Source organism: Phocoena sinus, chromosome 16, assembly GCF_008692025.1.
Source record: "Phocoena sinus isolate mPhoSin1 chromosome 16, mPhoSin1.pri, whole genome shotgun sequence".
In the NCBI taxonomy this organism is placed as follows: Eukaryota; Metazoa; Chordata; class Mammalia; order Artiodactyla; family Phocoenidae; genus Phocoena; species Phocoena sinus.
In genome coordinates, this window is record NC_045778.1 from 71,205,201 (window position 1) to 71,219,106 (window position 13,906).

The window sequence follows — 13,906 nt, forward strand, 5'->3', positions numbered from 1 at the left end:
GATTTTGCTCTCTGTTAATGAAGGGAAGTCCTTGCCTGGAGAACTCACTGCGCATGTGCTAGAGCCCTCGGGCGTCAATAACCTTGCCCGGGGATTAGGACAGAGAGAAAGCACCACAATTCGCCAAGGATGCTGTTAAGCATGCAATGTACAGGACATAGCAAAGAATTAGAGTAAACTGTGGCTGGAAAGGATCAGAAGTTGCAAAGGCTGGCATGGAGTCCACGATGGGGCGGGGGGCGGACCGAACAGGGCCAGTTTCCGTGGATGCTGTCTCCCGAGCCAGACCCCTTCTCCCTTCTGGGATGGCCTGTGGTGCCCCCAAATGGACCAGGTCCTGCATCTGACATCTGTTGATGCTTCCAAGTCCTACCCTACCAAGCCAGTTCCTCTCTCAAAAGTCACGCCCTTGTGGCCAGGACAAGTGGCCTCAGGGGTGGAGGGGAGGGCCTCAGGCAAGGTTTACTCAGCAGTGATGGAAATTTTTTAAACAGTTCAGACATTTGAAGAACACCTGCTACAACACGGCTGAAGACAGGACTGCATTCCTGTGAAACGCTAACGGCCGCCCTAAGGGTTAGTTCCTACCTGAGTCCCTATTTTACAGATGGAAAAATAAGGCACAGAGAAGTTAAGTAACTTGTCTGAAGGTCCCTGTGCCCAAGGAGGTGTGACCGAAAGACGTCTACACTCTAGGGGCAGGATTATGTTGCCCAGAAGCGTGCCGCGGGTACGTGGCCGGCTGCGCAGCTGCAGACCCAGCCCAGAGGCCTGCCTGGAGGAGGCTGAAGGGAAGAGCGCGGAAAGGGGGTGTGCTGGGGGTGTGGCCGGGAAGCGGGTCAGATAGCGCGGACACGCCCCCCCCCCCCCCCCGCCCCGCCCCGTCCTCACCTGGGCTGGCCTGGATCCCGGCCCCGCTGGACCTCCTGCCCTGGCGTCCCGGCTTTTCTGAGCTCACCTCGACCGCGGGGGGGCGGGAGGGGGGAAGGGGCGGAGTCGGACCATCCCCCACCCCCTCACCCCCGCCCCTCCCGCCTTCATCACCCTTTGGCCTCCTGGAGAAATCCGGGCCTGGGAGCCAGAGGCTACTGGTGAACCCGAGTGAACTCGCTCAGCGTCGGTCTATGGGGTGAGATGCAGAGGTTTGCCCGGAAAATATCTTGCCTCCGAAGCTGTTCTTCGTTCTGAATACACGGTCTCACCCAGGCGAGGCCGCTCTGGGTTTGGAAATTGTGGGGAGGGGTACACGAAGGGATCCGGGTCAAAGACGCCTTTTCTGATGTAGACACTGGGGAGGCCTGGGCTGTGGGGAGAGGATTGGCGGGAACAGGCCTTGGCAGGGGCGGGGGAAGCAGCCTGGGAGGAAAGCAGAGGCCTGTGTCCCAGACGGCTTCCCCTGGGCTTCTCACACCCCTGTCCTCCTAGCCTCGTGTCTCTTACTAGGAGAATCTCCAGATGGCCAGGACTGGTAGCCGGGCAGAGAGGGACAAAGCACCAAAATGAAGGATGCTGGGAAGGTGTAGCCGTACTCCTTCTAACCGTCCTCATTTTATGGGAGATGAGCCTTCATCTCAGCGGACTGAAACTGTCAACTACAAATTGGCACTTGCCATCTACAAGGATTAATTCAGGTGCTGCTGAAGTTGCTGACTTTCAACACCCCCTGAAAGGAGTTCAGGGTGGAGAGCAGAAAAGAGGCACTCTGTGCTCTGGGAAGAACTGGCCCAACAGGTCTTCGGAGAGTTAGATATTTTCAGGAGCCGATTTTATTTTATGAGGCTAATTCTTGCATCTCCTCGTATTGAGAAAAGCACTAAAATCCTTCATGGTGACGTCCGCTCCTCACGACTAGCAGAAACCTTCTGCAAAAAATACGTGCCTGATTGCACGTACTCCCTCTTCACCAGAATCACATATATACTGACTTCCCCCCGCACCTCTTCAGAGCAGTTTCTCACAACTATCTGAAATGCTGTCTCCCGGGCTATAGCCCTCATTTTGTCCCAAGTGAAACTCAGCCCTCAACTCTCACATTGTGCACTTTTTTTAAGTCGACAAAACCAAGATGCCCACTGTGTGACCCAGATCCAGGGATTGAGTGGCCTTTACAGACGGCTAGTCCCAGCCGCTCCCTACAGATGAGGAAACGGCAGCCAGACTGCCTGCTGGCTCTACTTTGCAATACACGTTTGTTTGACTGTACATCCTGGCCTTCCCGACCTCTCCTCATGGGAACTAAACTTCAGATGAAAGCTGGTGCAGCTACCCACTTAGGAAGAACCCATTTATACCTCCCTCGAGGTCCTAGGGCCTGCCTCAGACTATCCAGAAACTCCTAGAGCCAACTCTGGAGGGTGACCCAGACATAGAGCCTGGAATAAACCCAAGGCCCTAGATGCAGCGGCCAGCTAGTTGTGCCTGCTAGGATACCAGAGGACAAGGCATCAGTCCTTGGCCTTCTGCTTTTTTTTTTTTTTAATGACCTTCATTTGGGTGCAGTGGAGTTGTCAGTTGTCACTGTGGCTTATCTGCCTTTTCTCTGGCAAGGCTGCTTTCTTTGGCTTCAAGGGAAAAGGGGTTAGTGGCTGTCAATGGAGGCTTGGTTCCCAGTGAACAGAGGAGCCAGTCTTATTGGAATGAAAGTTAATAAAGCTTGCAACACCTAGGAAAAGACCTGAAAATCAATTTCCATCTGAGATGGGATAGAGGGGAAAGTCAGTAATGTATCTATAATTCCATTTACAAATTCAGAGTGCACAAAAAAAGTCTGGGCCACATGAGATCCAGAGTTTTGCTTTATTAGACATCTGTGAAGACAGTTTGCAGATACAGTCAAATTGTGAATTGCTGCCAAGTTCTGTGAAGTTCGAATTTATAGTGAACAAGACCCCAGTGGCTGTTATTTTAGAATATGTTTCCATATTCCAAGCAGATAAGAGATACGATGTTATGGCCAACAACTTTTATACTAGTCACCCACTTCAGCCATTTCCCAGCATAAATATGCAGCTTAATCACAGCTATTTCATCTCTACAATGTGTGATTCAATCGTCAGCTAATAATGCATTTTGACTCCTGTTTATATAGGTGCATGCGATTCTTTGCCACCCTGGCAATTAACCAGACCTGGACTCTAAAAGCTAAACTTGATCTAAATAACATTCTAGGGGTAGGGCAGGCTCTGTAATCTGGATTCATCTTAGCCATCGGTCTGCAGAAACGCTTGTATGTTTCCTCTTTCCTCTCTTGTCCGTCTGACATTCTTGTCTGACATTCAACATTTATTAATGCCTGCTGTGTACAGAAAGGGAAGTTACAAAGGAAACCCTTTGACAGTTCTGCTTCCAAGAAACTTGAACCTCAGATAATACGCCAGGGACAACTGAGTAATGCGTTAGGACAACGGGCCTTTTAGAAACTTTCTAAGATTAGAAAATGTGTCCACGTGTACCTATCCAGTGTTCTTACTCTAGAATATTTCTGTGGGGGCGGGGAAGGGGAGAAGGGGTGGATTTGAGGATTCCCTCTAAGAAGTCTGACTATCAGGGCTGCATCTCTGGGGCAGAAGAAGATCCAGTAAAATCATCACCCCCTCTCCATCATCTTTTTGCCAACATTGCAAATTTCAACCATTTCATTTAAGAGAAATGGTAGACAAGGAGACATCCTTGATGCCAGATGGGAAAGGCCTTACATTAGCCAGGGAAAGGACTTGACTCTATTACTCACACTTACACTTAATCCAGTAGAAAAGCTGGATTTGTGTACCACCTGATTCCTTCCTTTGATGCTGGTGTCCTGAAAACATCACACTTTGCCTTCAGAGTGACTGCTTCGCCCCACAAGGAGACGCTGACAGCCCTGCAGGGACACAGAGTTTTCGGAGGTTTTTCTGCACAGTCACATGGCTTACAGAACCAGAACATTCAGCTCTCAAAGACAGTTCAGGAGAATCGATACATTATTGTGCACCTTTAAATATAAACTGTGAACCTTTGGGAAGGATGTGTGTGTAGCAAGGTCTGATGGAGCTGTCGATCCAGCCGGTCTATTTCGTAGAGGATTCTGACCCTAGGCGCCTCTGTCTGTTGCTCAGTCTGCTCACACAGTCCATAGCTTAGCATCAGTACAAATCAATGTCTAGTAAGCACAATTAAGAAATGAAACCATGGAAACTTAAAGGCAGCAATGTCATCAACAAAATTCAAAGAGCATTTTCCCTTTTTTTTTTTTAACAAGAGCACATTGTAGAAATCAAGATTCTGTACAATTTTCTAATATTGTATGTACATAAAATTATATTACTTATAACTAAATGGAAAAGTCTTGTTTGTAGAGTATGGCTGGCAACACCAAAGAAAGACCCATAACATTTAGCTTTTGAAGCCGAGCAGGCAGGAAGAGAACCCTAGAGCACACATTTGTGTCTCGATGCGAAACCCCGCTACTAAGTATGTGACTAGCATTCTCTCGTTCTGGGTTTGTTAGTGTTTCACATTCTAGTAGGGAATTCTGCAGCAAGCGATGTGAAAAAGAAGACACTTAAAATGAAGTTGGAAATGCTACTTAAAATCTGCATATGATAATGGGCTGTGATAACGGGTTTGTGAATCCAAGTTGCATTCAAAGTTAGTGGCTGAGTCATCCATCCTCCCCTCATTCATTATGCATGCCTCTGGCGATTTAAAATCGAATTAACTCCAGCAGGTGGAAGAGACAGCTTTGAACAGATCACATGGGCTGAGTCAGGTTCTTGATTCTTCAACTCAGTTGGCTCCTGAATGTTGAAGACTGGCTTTGCAAGTGGGGAAGGATGGAGAGCGGACACACACACCAGTTGGTTCCTCAGCCCCATTCTTAGGCTGCCTTTCTTCCAATCTTTTTCCTCCCCAGGCCCTTCCTGTGAAGGTTAAAAGTGCCATCCCCAAGCCAGCTGGAGCTCCAGCCCCACTCACAAGAGGGCAACGTGTGGGATTGTGGTCCTTCACTTGTAGACTCACTCCCTAAGGGAACCCAACTGGAAGCTGCAGGCTCTGGTCTGCGCCCCAGCTTTCCAAAACCCTAAAGTTAGGAGTTTTCAAATTCCAACTGAACCACAGTCCCCTGTGGCATCTACTAAAAATTGCAGATTCTGGTTCCCCTCTCCAAGACTTGAGTTCATAAAAGGGAAAGAATCCAGGAACCTGTATTTCAGAAGCACCCAGGCAGTTCTTGCGCGGGAGATCCACAGATCTGCTTTGAAAAAACCCAGCTTCATTCACTAAGTACAGATCTCTGAATGCCTTTAGATAGAATCTTCAGTTCTCGTTTTAAAACTGAAGATTTTAAATGAAACATTTCGTTAAACAGATTCTCTGCCCAGGGATCACCAATGTATTCTTTTCAAAATGTGGAAATAAATGGCCAAATCTCTTAGGGAGATGAGGGCAAGCAGGGAGGAGGAGGGAGTTAGTTTAAAATACGTGTGCCTGTCAAGGGGAGGGGCTGTTCCGGACTCCCGGGCTTGGTGATGCAAACGAGGCAAACTGCAACTTCATTTTCTCACACAGAATCCTACGAAGGTTAACGCAGATTACTTATGAATTCAGAAATCAGGATTTGGCCTTTGGGGAGTTCTATCACAGCATATAATTTGGGATATGTCACTAGCTCAATATCCATTAACCTCGAAGCAAATTTTTACCTGCTGAAAAGCTGAGGTGTCAGCTCTCCCACTCACAAATCCTAGTGGATTAGCTGAAGCTACAGTTATTCTTCACTAACCCTTTCTGGAATTTAAATTATGAGAACCTAAAATAGCGCCCAGTGTAGGCAGTCTTCTCCCACCAGCTAAAAACCCTCCAAGTTCCCAGTGAATCATCACTTTTAATCACACCATGATGAAAAGAAATTAACTGCAGATGGATGGCATTTTATAGCGACTGCCATCCAAAATATGTAAAAAAGAAAAGTCTCAAGAGAGATGAAGAATCTCCTCCTGGCTCAAAGATCTTATTTCAAATCTGGAAGGATCGCGATAGGGCATCCTAAGTTCTACATAAGGGAGATCTCTTCGACCCAAGCCCGATCACTGCTGCAGAAATGTACTGATTCCCTTGTGGGGCGGTGGGGGTGGGGTGGGGTGGGGTGGGGTGGGGGTGGGGTTTCACCACTTCGTACCTATGAACACTAGCTGCTTTTCTGGGATCCTCAAATTCCTTATTTCCCAACCTCCATCTTCACTGCCAACAGTTTTTCTGACTCCAGTGTGCCCTCAAAAATCCCTAATTATTTCTAGCCCTGGCTGTTCTCATCTTCCCTGCTGAAATTCAGACGGGTGATGGCTAGGGTCAAGGGCAGGGAAAGAACAGTCAGGGTTGAGGTCAGCAGATGCAGGTGAGCTGAGTCCAAGGGGACAGGCGGCGGGGAGGGCCAGTTAGTAATTTAAGAAGTCGATCCCAACCTTGACACTCTTGGAGGTGGCTATATCAACGGCCGTGGCCTTGATCTCAGTGTCCCCGAACTGCATGAGGGTCTGGATCTCCCTGCGGGTGGGCACGGCAGTGCCGCTGGCCCCCGTGAGATCGAGGCGCAGCGTGCCGCACTTCTTCACCCCGGGGTCGGTGATGAAGCTCACGTTGTCGAGCTCAGAGCTATAGATGTTGATGACAATGACCAGCTGGGAGGGCTTGGCCGGGGTGTAGCTGCGCTTGACCAGCTCGCCCAGGGCCACGGACTGGTCAGCGGAGATGAACTTGTCGAAGACGTCAGTGCACCAGCGGGTGCCGTCCTTCACCAGCAGCTTCTCGGGCGGGTGCTTGCCCTCCACGTAGCGGTTCAGCACCCCGACCCCGTAGGTGAGCGGGGACCGGCGCACCTTGATGACAGTGGGGTCCAGGCCGAAGAGGACGGCGCCCTTGAGGATGGTGAGGCCCACGTCCTGGGGGATGATGATACGGCACTGGTCGCCGAAGGCAGCGTGCACCGCCTGTTGCAGGAGGGGCGCCTCGGCGAAGCCGCCCACCAGGAAGAGGAACTTGACCGTGGACACTTCCGGCTTCTGAAACAGGTCCCCTGAGAGGGAAGAGTAATGGACAGAGACCTGTCACCAAAAGCCAGGGGGGGATTGGGCGGCCTGAGAATGTGGAGAATGGACAAAGCCGCTTGGGCCAGCTGGAGGACAGGCTTAGTCTGACCTTGTTGAACGGAATATTTTTGTAGAGCCAATCTTTTCAAGAAAGGAGGGGTTTGTACATCAATAAGCTCAGGAATAAAAACCAAAGCTGCTGCTAAGTAGAAACCTATTTGAACAGCTAGACGGTGATCAGTAGAAACCTATTTTACAGCTAGACGGTGATCCGTTTACGCAGTTCTTTGCTACACATAAATGAATACCCCTTGCCCTCTCCAAACCTGCGGTTCTGTTAAGGCAGGCTGTTATCAATATTATTCTTTGGTTTTCATAAAATTCCCATCCCACCTCTAGGAGTTCTGACTGTGTAGGTGCAGGGTGGGAAGTGTGTGGAGGGCCTGGATACTGAAAGAGGCCCCTGATGAGTCTACTGTGTGTCCCTGGGCGAGGGCCCCTGAGGGAGCAGGTTAAGTGCACGGCCAGATTCCGTTTGCTCTCTTGTGGGAGACCTTTCTTTGGTTTACACAACAGTTCCTCCTCCCTAGTAGAGGTTGTGATTTCTAATTTGCTCTGATACAGCAAAGACCATCCATTCCCTAAGGCCTGTCACTCGATGATAATATTGCTTTAGATCTCCCGCCCCTCTGACTTTTGAAGCCAAATGGAAGCCCAAGTGAGAACAGGCTCTGGGGCTGCTTTGCAGTACCTGAGGTGAGGGATCCGCAGCCAGTGCCCAGCAACCGCCCTCATGCATGCCCAGGCCCCGCCCACTCCTGCCGAGGCCCTGGCCTGCGGCTCCAAGACCCAGACCCCCTGCCATCCTGACTTCACATACACTGATTGGTGATATTGGAAACATCAGTCCCCATTCTTGGCCGCTGAGTGGCCGAGCCCTGGCTGATCACTTACGGAGATGCTCAATGATGCTATCAATGGTCGGCTTAAAAAGGGCATTCATGGCATCTGGACTCATCCTCAGCATCCCCTGCGAGGACCACTTCACAAAATCCACACTGTGGAGGCATGGCAGAGAGAGAATGAGCGGTGAGTGTATAAAGGATACCCAGGCTAACCTGCATAGTCACGGGCCCTGGTAGAATGGTTGTCACATCCGAGGGGGCTGAAGGGGGCTTGAAAGTCCAAAGAACCCTTAGAAATACACTAAACCACCAGGACCTAGACTCTTAGAAGCTTCAAAGCTAAGGCATAACCTCTTTGGTTTCTCTTTGCTTTTGCCTGTGGCCAACATTCCCCTGAGACAGTGGAAGCCAAAGTCTAGTGCAGAAGGCAGGGTGATAAATAATTCAACAAATATTTACTGAGCACCTACTACCTATGCATCAGGTTCTGTTGTAGACACTGGGGATAAAGCAGGCCCCAAACAGACAAACTTCCCTGATTTCATACAGCTTATCTTTTTAGCGCGTAATCATAGCTGACACAGAGGTGGTATTTTCCAGGTCTCAGGCATTGTGCTAAGCATATATGAATACATTTCATCCTCACAACAACCCTTTTGAGGTAAGTGGAATTATCATGCCCATTTTCCAGGTGAAAAAACCAAGGAACAAAAAAGTTGAGTCACTTGCCCAAGGTCACACAGCAAGCGTGTCGGATTGGAACTCAGAGTCCACGCCACCTTCCTCCTCCCCATGAACACAATCTACCCCCCAGACTGTCCTGAGCCAAACATGAGCCCAGCTCACTTGCTCTTCCTCAAGGCGTGCTCCACGCTGTGCCCACGGAACTTCTTGTAGTAGTCAATGAAGGAGAAGGGCAGGGTGATATTCAGAGGGTTAGTTCGGTCCGGGGCAGCTGCCCTTTTGCGAGACTCAAACGCAATCATTAAGTCAACCCAGGCCGCAGGACGCTTGATTTTGAATTGCTCAATAAAATCCTCTCCGAATATTTTACACAGAAGCTTTTCAAATTCATAATCTACTCCTAAAGATCCATAGGGTCCACCTGAGTCAAGAACAAAAAGGGAGACCACTATGTTAAAAACGGTCAGAAATGGAATCTGGAGTCTGAGAAGCAGCCTACCCTGGGTTCTGGGTTCTGCTCAAAGACAGCAGCACAGCCTTGGACCCACTTAGCCAGCAGACCGCAGCTATGCGTTTTTACTTACACTTTAAAACCCTTAGGTTCTTCTCATTCCACGTGGAGAAACTTTCCTACAGAAATCACTCGTCAACAATCTGTTTAAAATCAATTACATTTTAAATAAAAATCAATACATTTAACTAACTAGGGGCATCATGGTATTCCCACCCAGGAAATCCAAGGACAGTGTCTGCAGACCTCACTTAGTCCCTGTGATCTACTAATTACTCATCCCCGCCCCACCAAGAAGAAGAGAATGTTCTTTGGTTTGATGGTCTTGAATCAAGCCCAGGCATCGTGGGACCTCCCTAGAAAGCTTAACCAAATCACAGGTGACGATCGTGGCCAGGATCTGCAACAGGCTCACTTTATGCCCAAACCCAAGTTATGGTGGTTTGTGTTTTAAAGGCCATTTAACTGCAATTTTTTTTTTTTTTTTTTTTGCAGTACGCGGGCCTCTCACCGTTGTGGCCTCTCCCGTTGCGGAGCACAGGCTCCGCACGCACAGGCTCAGCGGCCATGGCTCACGGGCCCAGCCGCTCCGCGGCATGTGGGATCTTCCCAGACCGGGGCACGAACCCGTGTCCCCTGCATCGGCAGGCGGACTCTCAACCACCGCGCCGCCAGGGAAGCCCCATTTAACTGCATTTTGCTCTCTGGTCTCAAGCATCCGTATCCTCTACTGCCTGTAATTCCACATGCTGGTGGCACTGAAAGAATGAGATACTGAGAGAAATCTGAAATGGGTCAAACAGCTCAGGTGTGAGGAAATTAGCCATTTTTCTCATTTTCTCAGGCTTACCTGTTGCTTTGTACAGCTCCTTGAGGTGTCCCTCCGGTAACCGTATCTGGTGGACTGTCAGGTCTACGGTGCCACCGCCGCTGTCCACCACCACATACCTGTCACCTGGTACAAAAACAGCCAACCTTTATACAGACCACTCATCCGCCACGCCCTGGGACAAGTTGGCAGGATGACTTGGCGTACCCAGCTAAGCGCCATCAACACTCATTAGTACAATAGTTTTGCTAATTAGCCACACGAAGTGCCGGTTAACATGGATGATGAACCCGGATGAGTGAACCTTTAGGACTAAAGCATTCAGGTCATGCGCTGCTGCATACCTGGCACATGTGGACCACTTCCTGCCAAGTTAATAGCACCATCAAATGACCTGCTGTTTAGCACAAGACTCACTCTGGAACTGGTGAGTTCCAATTCCTACTTTTCTTCTGAAGAACCTATATGGTTTTAGAACATGCAAAATGACAGCTCCAAAAAGAGCTCTCCCTGGGTGAGTGGTCTGTAAAACCAACTGATCTGGAACATTTTGCAAAAGTACAAAAGGAACAAATAGAAATGCATTTTTGCCAGGAGCCCCGCCCCCCCCCCCCCCCCCCCCCCCCCCCCCCCCGCCACACACACACACAATCCAGCAGGGGCAAAGGATGTTTAAGGATGCTACCTTCCTCCAGCTCGGACCAGATTTCTCCTATGACATTCTCCACCAAAAAGGTTCGACTCTGCCGATTACGTCGTATGTGTTCCTTAGCTAGTGGCCAACAGAAAGAAAATAACGACGGGTAAGAAAACATGAAAAAGCTGGCAGTCAGTGGAGGTAAAAGAGCCTGGGAGGTTTAGGAACAGAACATTTGGCGATACTTGATCAGAATGATTACATAAATGCAATATAGGGAATGACAGAGTCAGCTCTTCCAGAGCAAGTAGCTATTTCCACCAGCCTTCATCTATTCATCTGCCTGGCAGCTTTGGCCAATGCCCTGCTGAAAAGCTCACCCTGATGAGATTCCCTTCCTCCAGGGACACTTTCAGGGGAATGCGCATAAAATAGGCCAATTTCCTGGCTTTGCTGCCCCAGCGAGGAGGCTGTCTGCCAAGCAGCCTTCAGAGCGCTTGGTTAAATAATTTCACATCAAGCAGCTTTGTCTGATACAAGGAATGCGGGGTATGTTTTCCTAATCTGGATCCTGGATAAACGGCCAGGAGCCCTTTCCAGACCCCGTTGAAGTCGACATGCTCTTCAGCCACAAGGTGGCGCTTCAGCCGCAAGGTGGCACGGCTGAACCTAGAAAAGTCGGCGCTGCCTTTTTCCTGCACACCGCGGGACAACCTGGGGGTGGCTCGGGGTACTCAGTGGCTGTGACTCGCATGGGTATTTCTTGCCCTGCAGGCCTCCTGACAGTCCCGTGAGGCGGACAGGCACAAATCATATCGCCCTGTGTTCAGACGAGGAAACCAGGTCAGGGAGGTCAAGGGACTTGCAGTTCCCACGACTCTGTCTTGCAGCCTGAAATTAACCCTCAGGCCACGGACCCCCTCTGCCTTTGAGATTTAACAATTTAGAGTGAAGTCTGAAAAAGCAGAATACGAATGTTAAGAGGTGAGAAAGGTGCTGTGAGAGGAGGGAGCCTGGGAAGCAGCAGAGCACAGGCACGATGGGAATTTGGGCAAATCACTTAACGTCTCTCACAGGCAGAGCAGGGACCAGCCGTCTGATTTATCCTCAGCACCCACTGTGACACCAGGCACACAGCAAGTGATAAGGAAGGCAAAGCACCAAGTATGAGACTGGGAACCCAACAAATGATCACTACAATGAACAATTTAGAGCAATCCTGGTTTTACAGACGAAGGCTCTGTCCACCACTCTGCTGTCCCATCCAACAAGTGCCCTCCCGACCAATTTTTGTAGTCCCTAAGCCCTACAGATCCATCTGTTGCTGGTTATCCAATAAAGAACCCTTGACCCTCCAGCCTCCTTCAGCAAGGAGCACAGTGTTTGCAAAACATCTTCTCTGGGGATTAGAATGGCAAACATCGGGCCAGCCTTAAGTTCCTCAGGCTCTGGTTTACAGCAGAGAGGCCGGCCCCCCTGATTAAAGAGTTCCCGCGGGCCTGGGAGGGATCTCCAAACTCAGGGCTTCTCTGCTGTTCCCAACACCGGCTCCAGATGAACTTGTACTGCACACCTTGTAGTGGGCATTGGTTTTCTAAAACAATCTAGATGACTAAGGAAATGGCATTCATAAAAAATGCCCTAGTGAGGCTAATAAAACATGTTCTAAGCTTCAAAAAATTATTTCATTTTTCGGGCAAATTAAGCCCAAGATTGTGAAAAATGTAGCCTTTTCTAATCTCATTAAGTCTTTTTGGAGTAAAATAATACCGACAGCAAACCCTGCAGTGCTGGAGGCAGAGTGCCAGCTCTGGTCTCCTCAGTGGTGACCACTGGGAGTCCATCAGGGAGGAGCATCGGAGGGCAGAAAACAGCCAGGGGGCCTCAGGGTATTAATGCCATCCTGGGTATCCCGGATTAAGTGCTCTGCCAGGCCTCGGCACATAGCAAGCACCCCGTCCTTCCGGGAGACAGGTTCCCATCGTAAAGCAACGCTGAGACAGAACCCCTGTCTCACTGCCCCTCGGAGGGATGGTGGCCAACAATTTGAGGATTTCAAAAACCAAAGACACCCCTCTGAGCACAGGAAACAACAGTAAATCCCACAAGGCACAGGACACAGACACAGGGCAGTGTGAAGGTAGGTAGGATATGTTAAAGACAGGGAACCAAAAACTGAGCTCTTGGGGAAGGCAAGCATTCAAAACAATTCCCCCCTCAAATGTGAATGTTATGCTTCAGAAGTGTCAATGCCGTGTTGAATTAGCTAATTCTGACATGAGCTGCTGTTTATGAACAATTGCGAAAGAATTAGCATATGAAACGTAGAGCCCAGTCAGCCACTCCTCTTCTTTCCAGTTACAACCATGAAGAAGGAAATTTAAATAACGAGATCATCGTGAGTACTGAAAACATGAATGCATTGGATTTCGTTAGCGGTGAGGCCAGCCTTGGCATGCTGGGGAGGCCAAGCATGGTGAGAAAAAGGCAAATCAAGCCCTCAGACTTAGAGGGAAGCCCGCTTCCATTCATTCTGGGTGAATCAGAGCCAGGGTGCGAACACATGGCCCCAGCAGGCTGAGGCAGCAGCCTGGGGACAAGCGAACTTCTTGCCACTGTCTCGTGGCTGAGGCTCGCAGACGCCTCCATCCTGGGTTCAAAATGCAGAGCAGTGGCTGCCGGGGCAGAGTCACCCTGTGAAGAGGAAGAGAGGCCTGTCTGGGCAGGAATGTGTGCCTGCGAAGCATGAGCCTGGTCCCCAGCACCCCGGGCAGTGCAGAGACGGGCGTCGGGAGGAGGACCAAGAAAAGCTTGGGACCAACTGGTGACCGTCCTCACTGATGGCATCCCTCTCCTCCTGGGCCTGGGCCTTGCAGGGCAGGATGGAGACGGGTTTGGGCGATGGGGGGTTTTCTGTCCTCGGAGCCCTCACCCGGGCACAGAGCTCAGAGCCGGGGCGCACAGCGCCACCTCCCCAGCTCCCATCAGCTTCCATGCTCACTCACGTGGCTCTGAGTGATCCAGGGGGTCTGCAGACTCCGTGGTCCTGGACAGACCGACGGAACCCTGCATTCCAGGGAAAACAGTCCTGAGGCACAAGATTGTGAGCAACTTGCACATAGTAAACATTAAAGAGAAGAAGGCCCTTAAAATGCCCATCCCGGGTCTCCGTGGGCGATGCTCCTTCCCACAGCTAAACGAGCATCAGCCCCTCAGGACAAGTCAGCCCTTTCCATCTCTAGTTCCAACTCTCGCCAGGTTTATAGTTAAGAC

General features: G+C 50.0%; 1 protein-coding gene across 1 annotated transcript in view; it reads right to left on the reverse strand.

Moving 5' to 3' along the window:
- Nucleotides 1-2,768: 2,768 nt before the first annotated feature.
- HSPA12A (heat shock protein family A (Hsp70) member 12A) overlaps nt 2,769-13,906 on the reverse strand; it is a 68,342-nt gene continuing 57,204 nt past the window's right edge. Inside the window, exons 8-12 of the mRNA XM_032609229.1 lie at nt 10,682-10,768; nt 10,018-10,122; nt 8,819-9,077; nt 8,022-8,125; nt 2,769-7,054 (exon numbers count right to left, since the gene is read on the reverse strand). Coding sequence (XP_032465120.1) covers nt 6,417-7,054; nt 8,022-8,125; nt 8,819-9,077; nt 10,018-10,122; nt 10,682-10,768 — 1,193 coding nt within the window. The 3' untranslated portion in view covers nt 2,769-6,416. The remainder of the gene's footprint in view (nt 7,055-8,021; nt 8,126-8,818; nt 9,078-10,017; nt 10,123-10,681; nt 10,769-13,906) is intronic.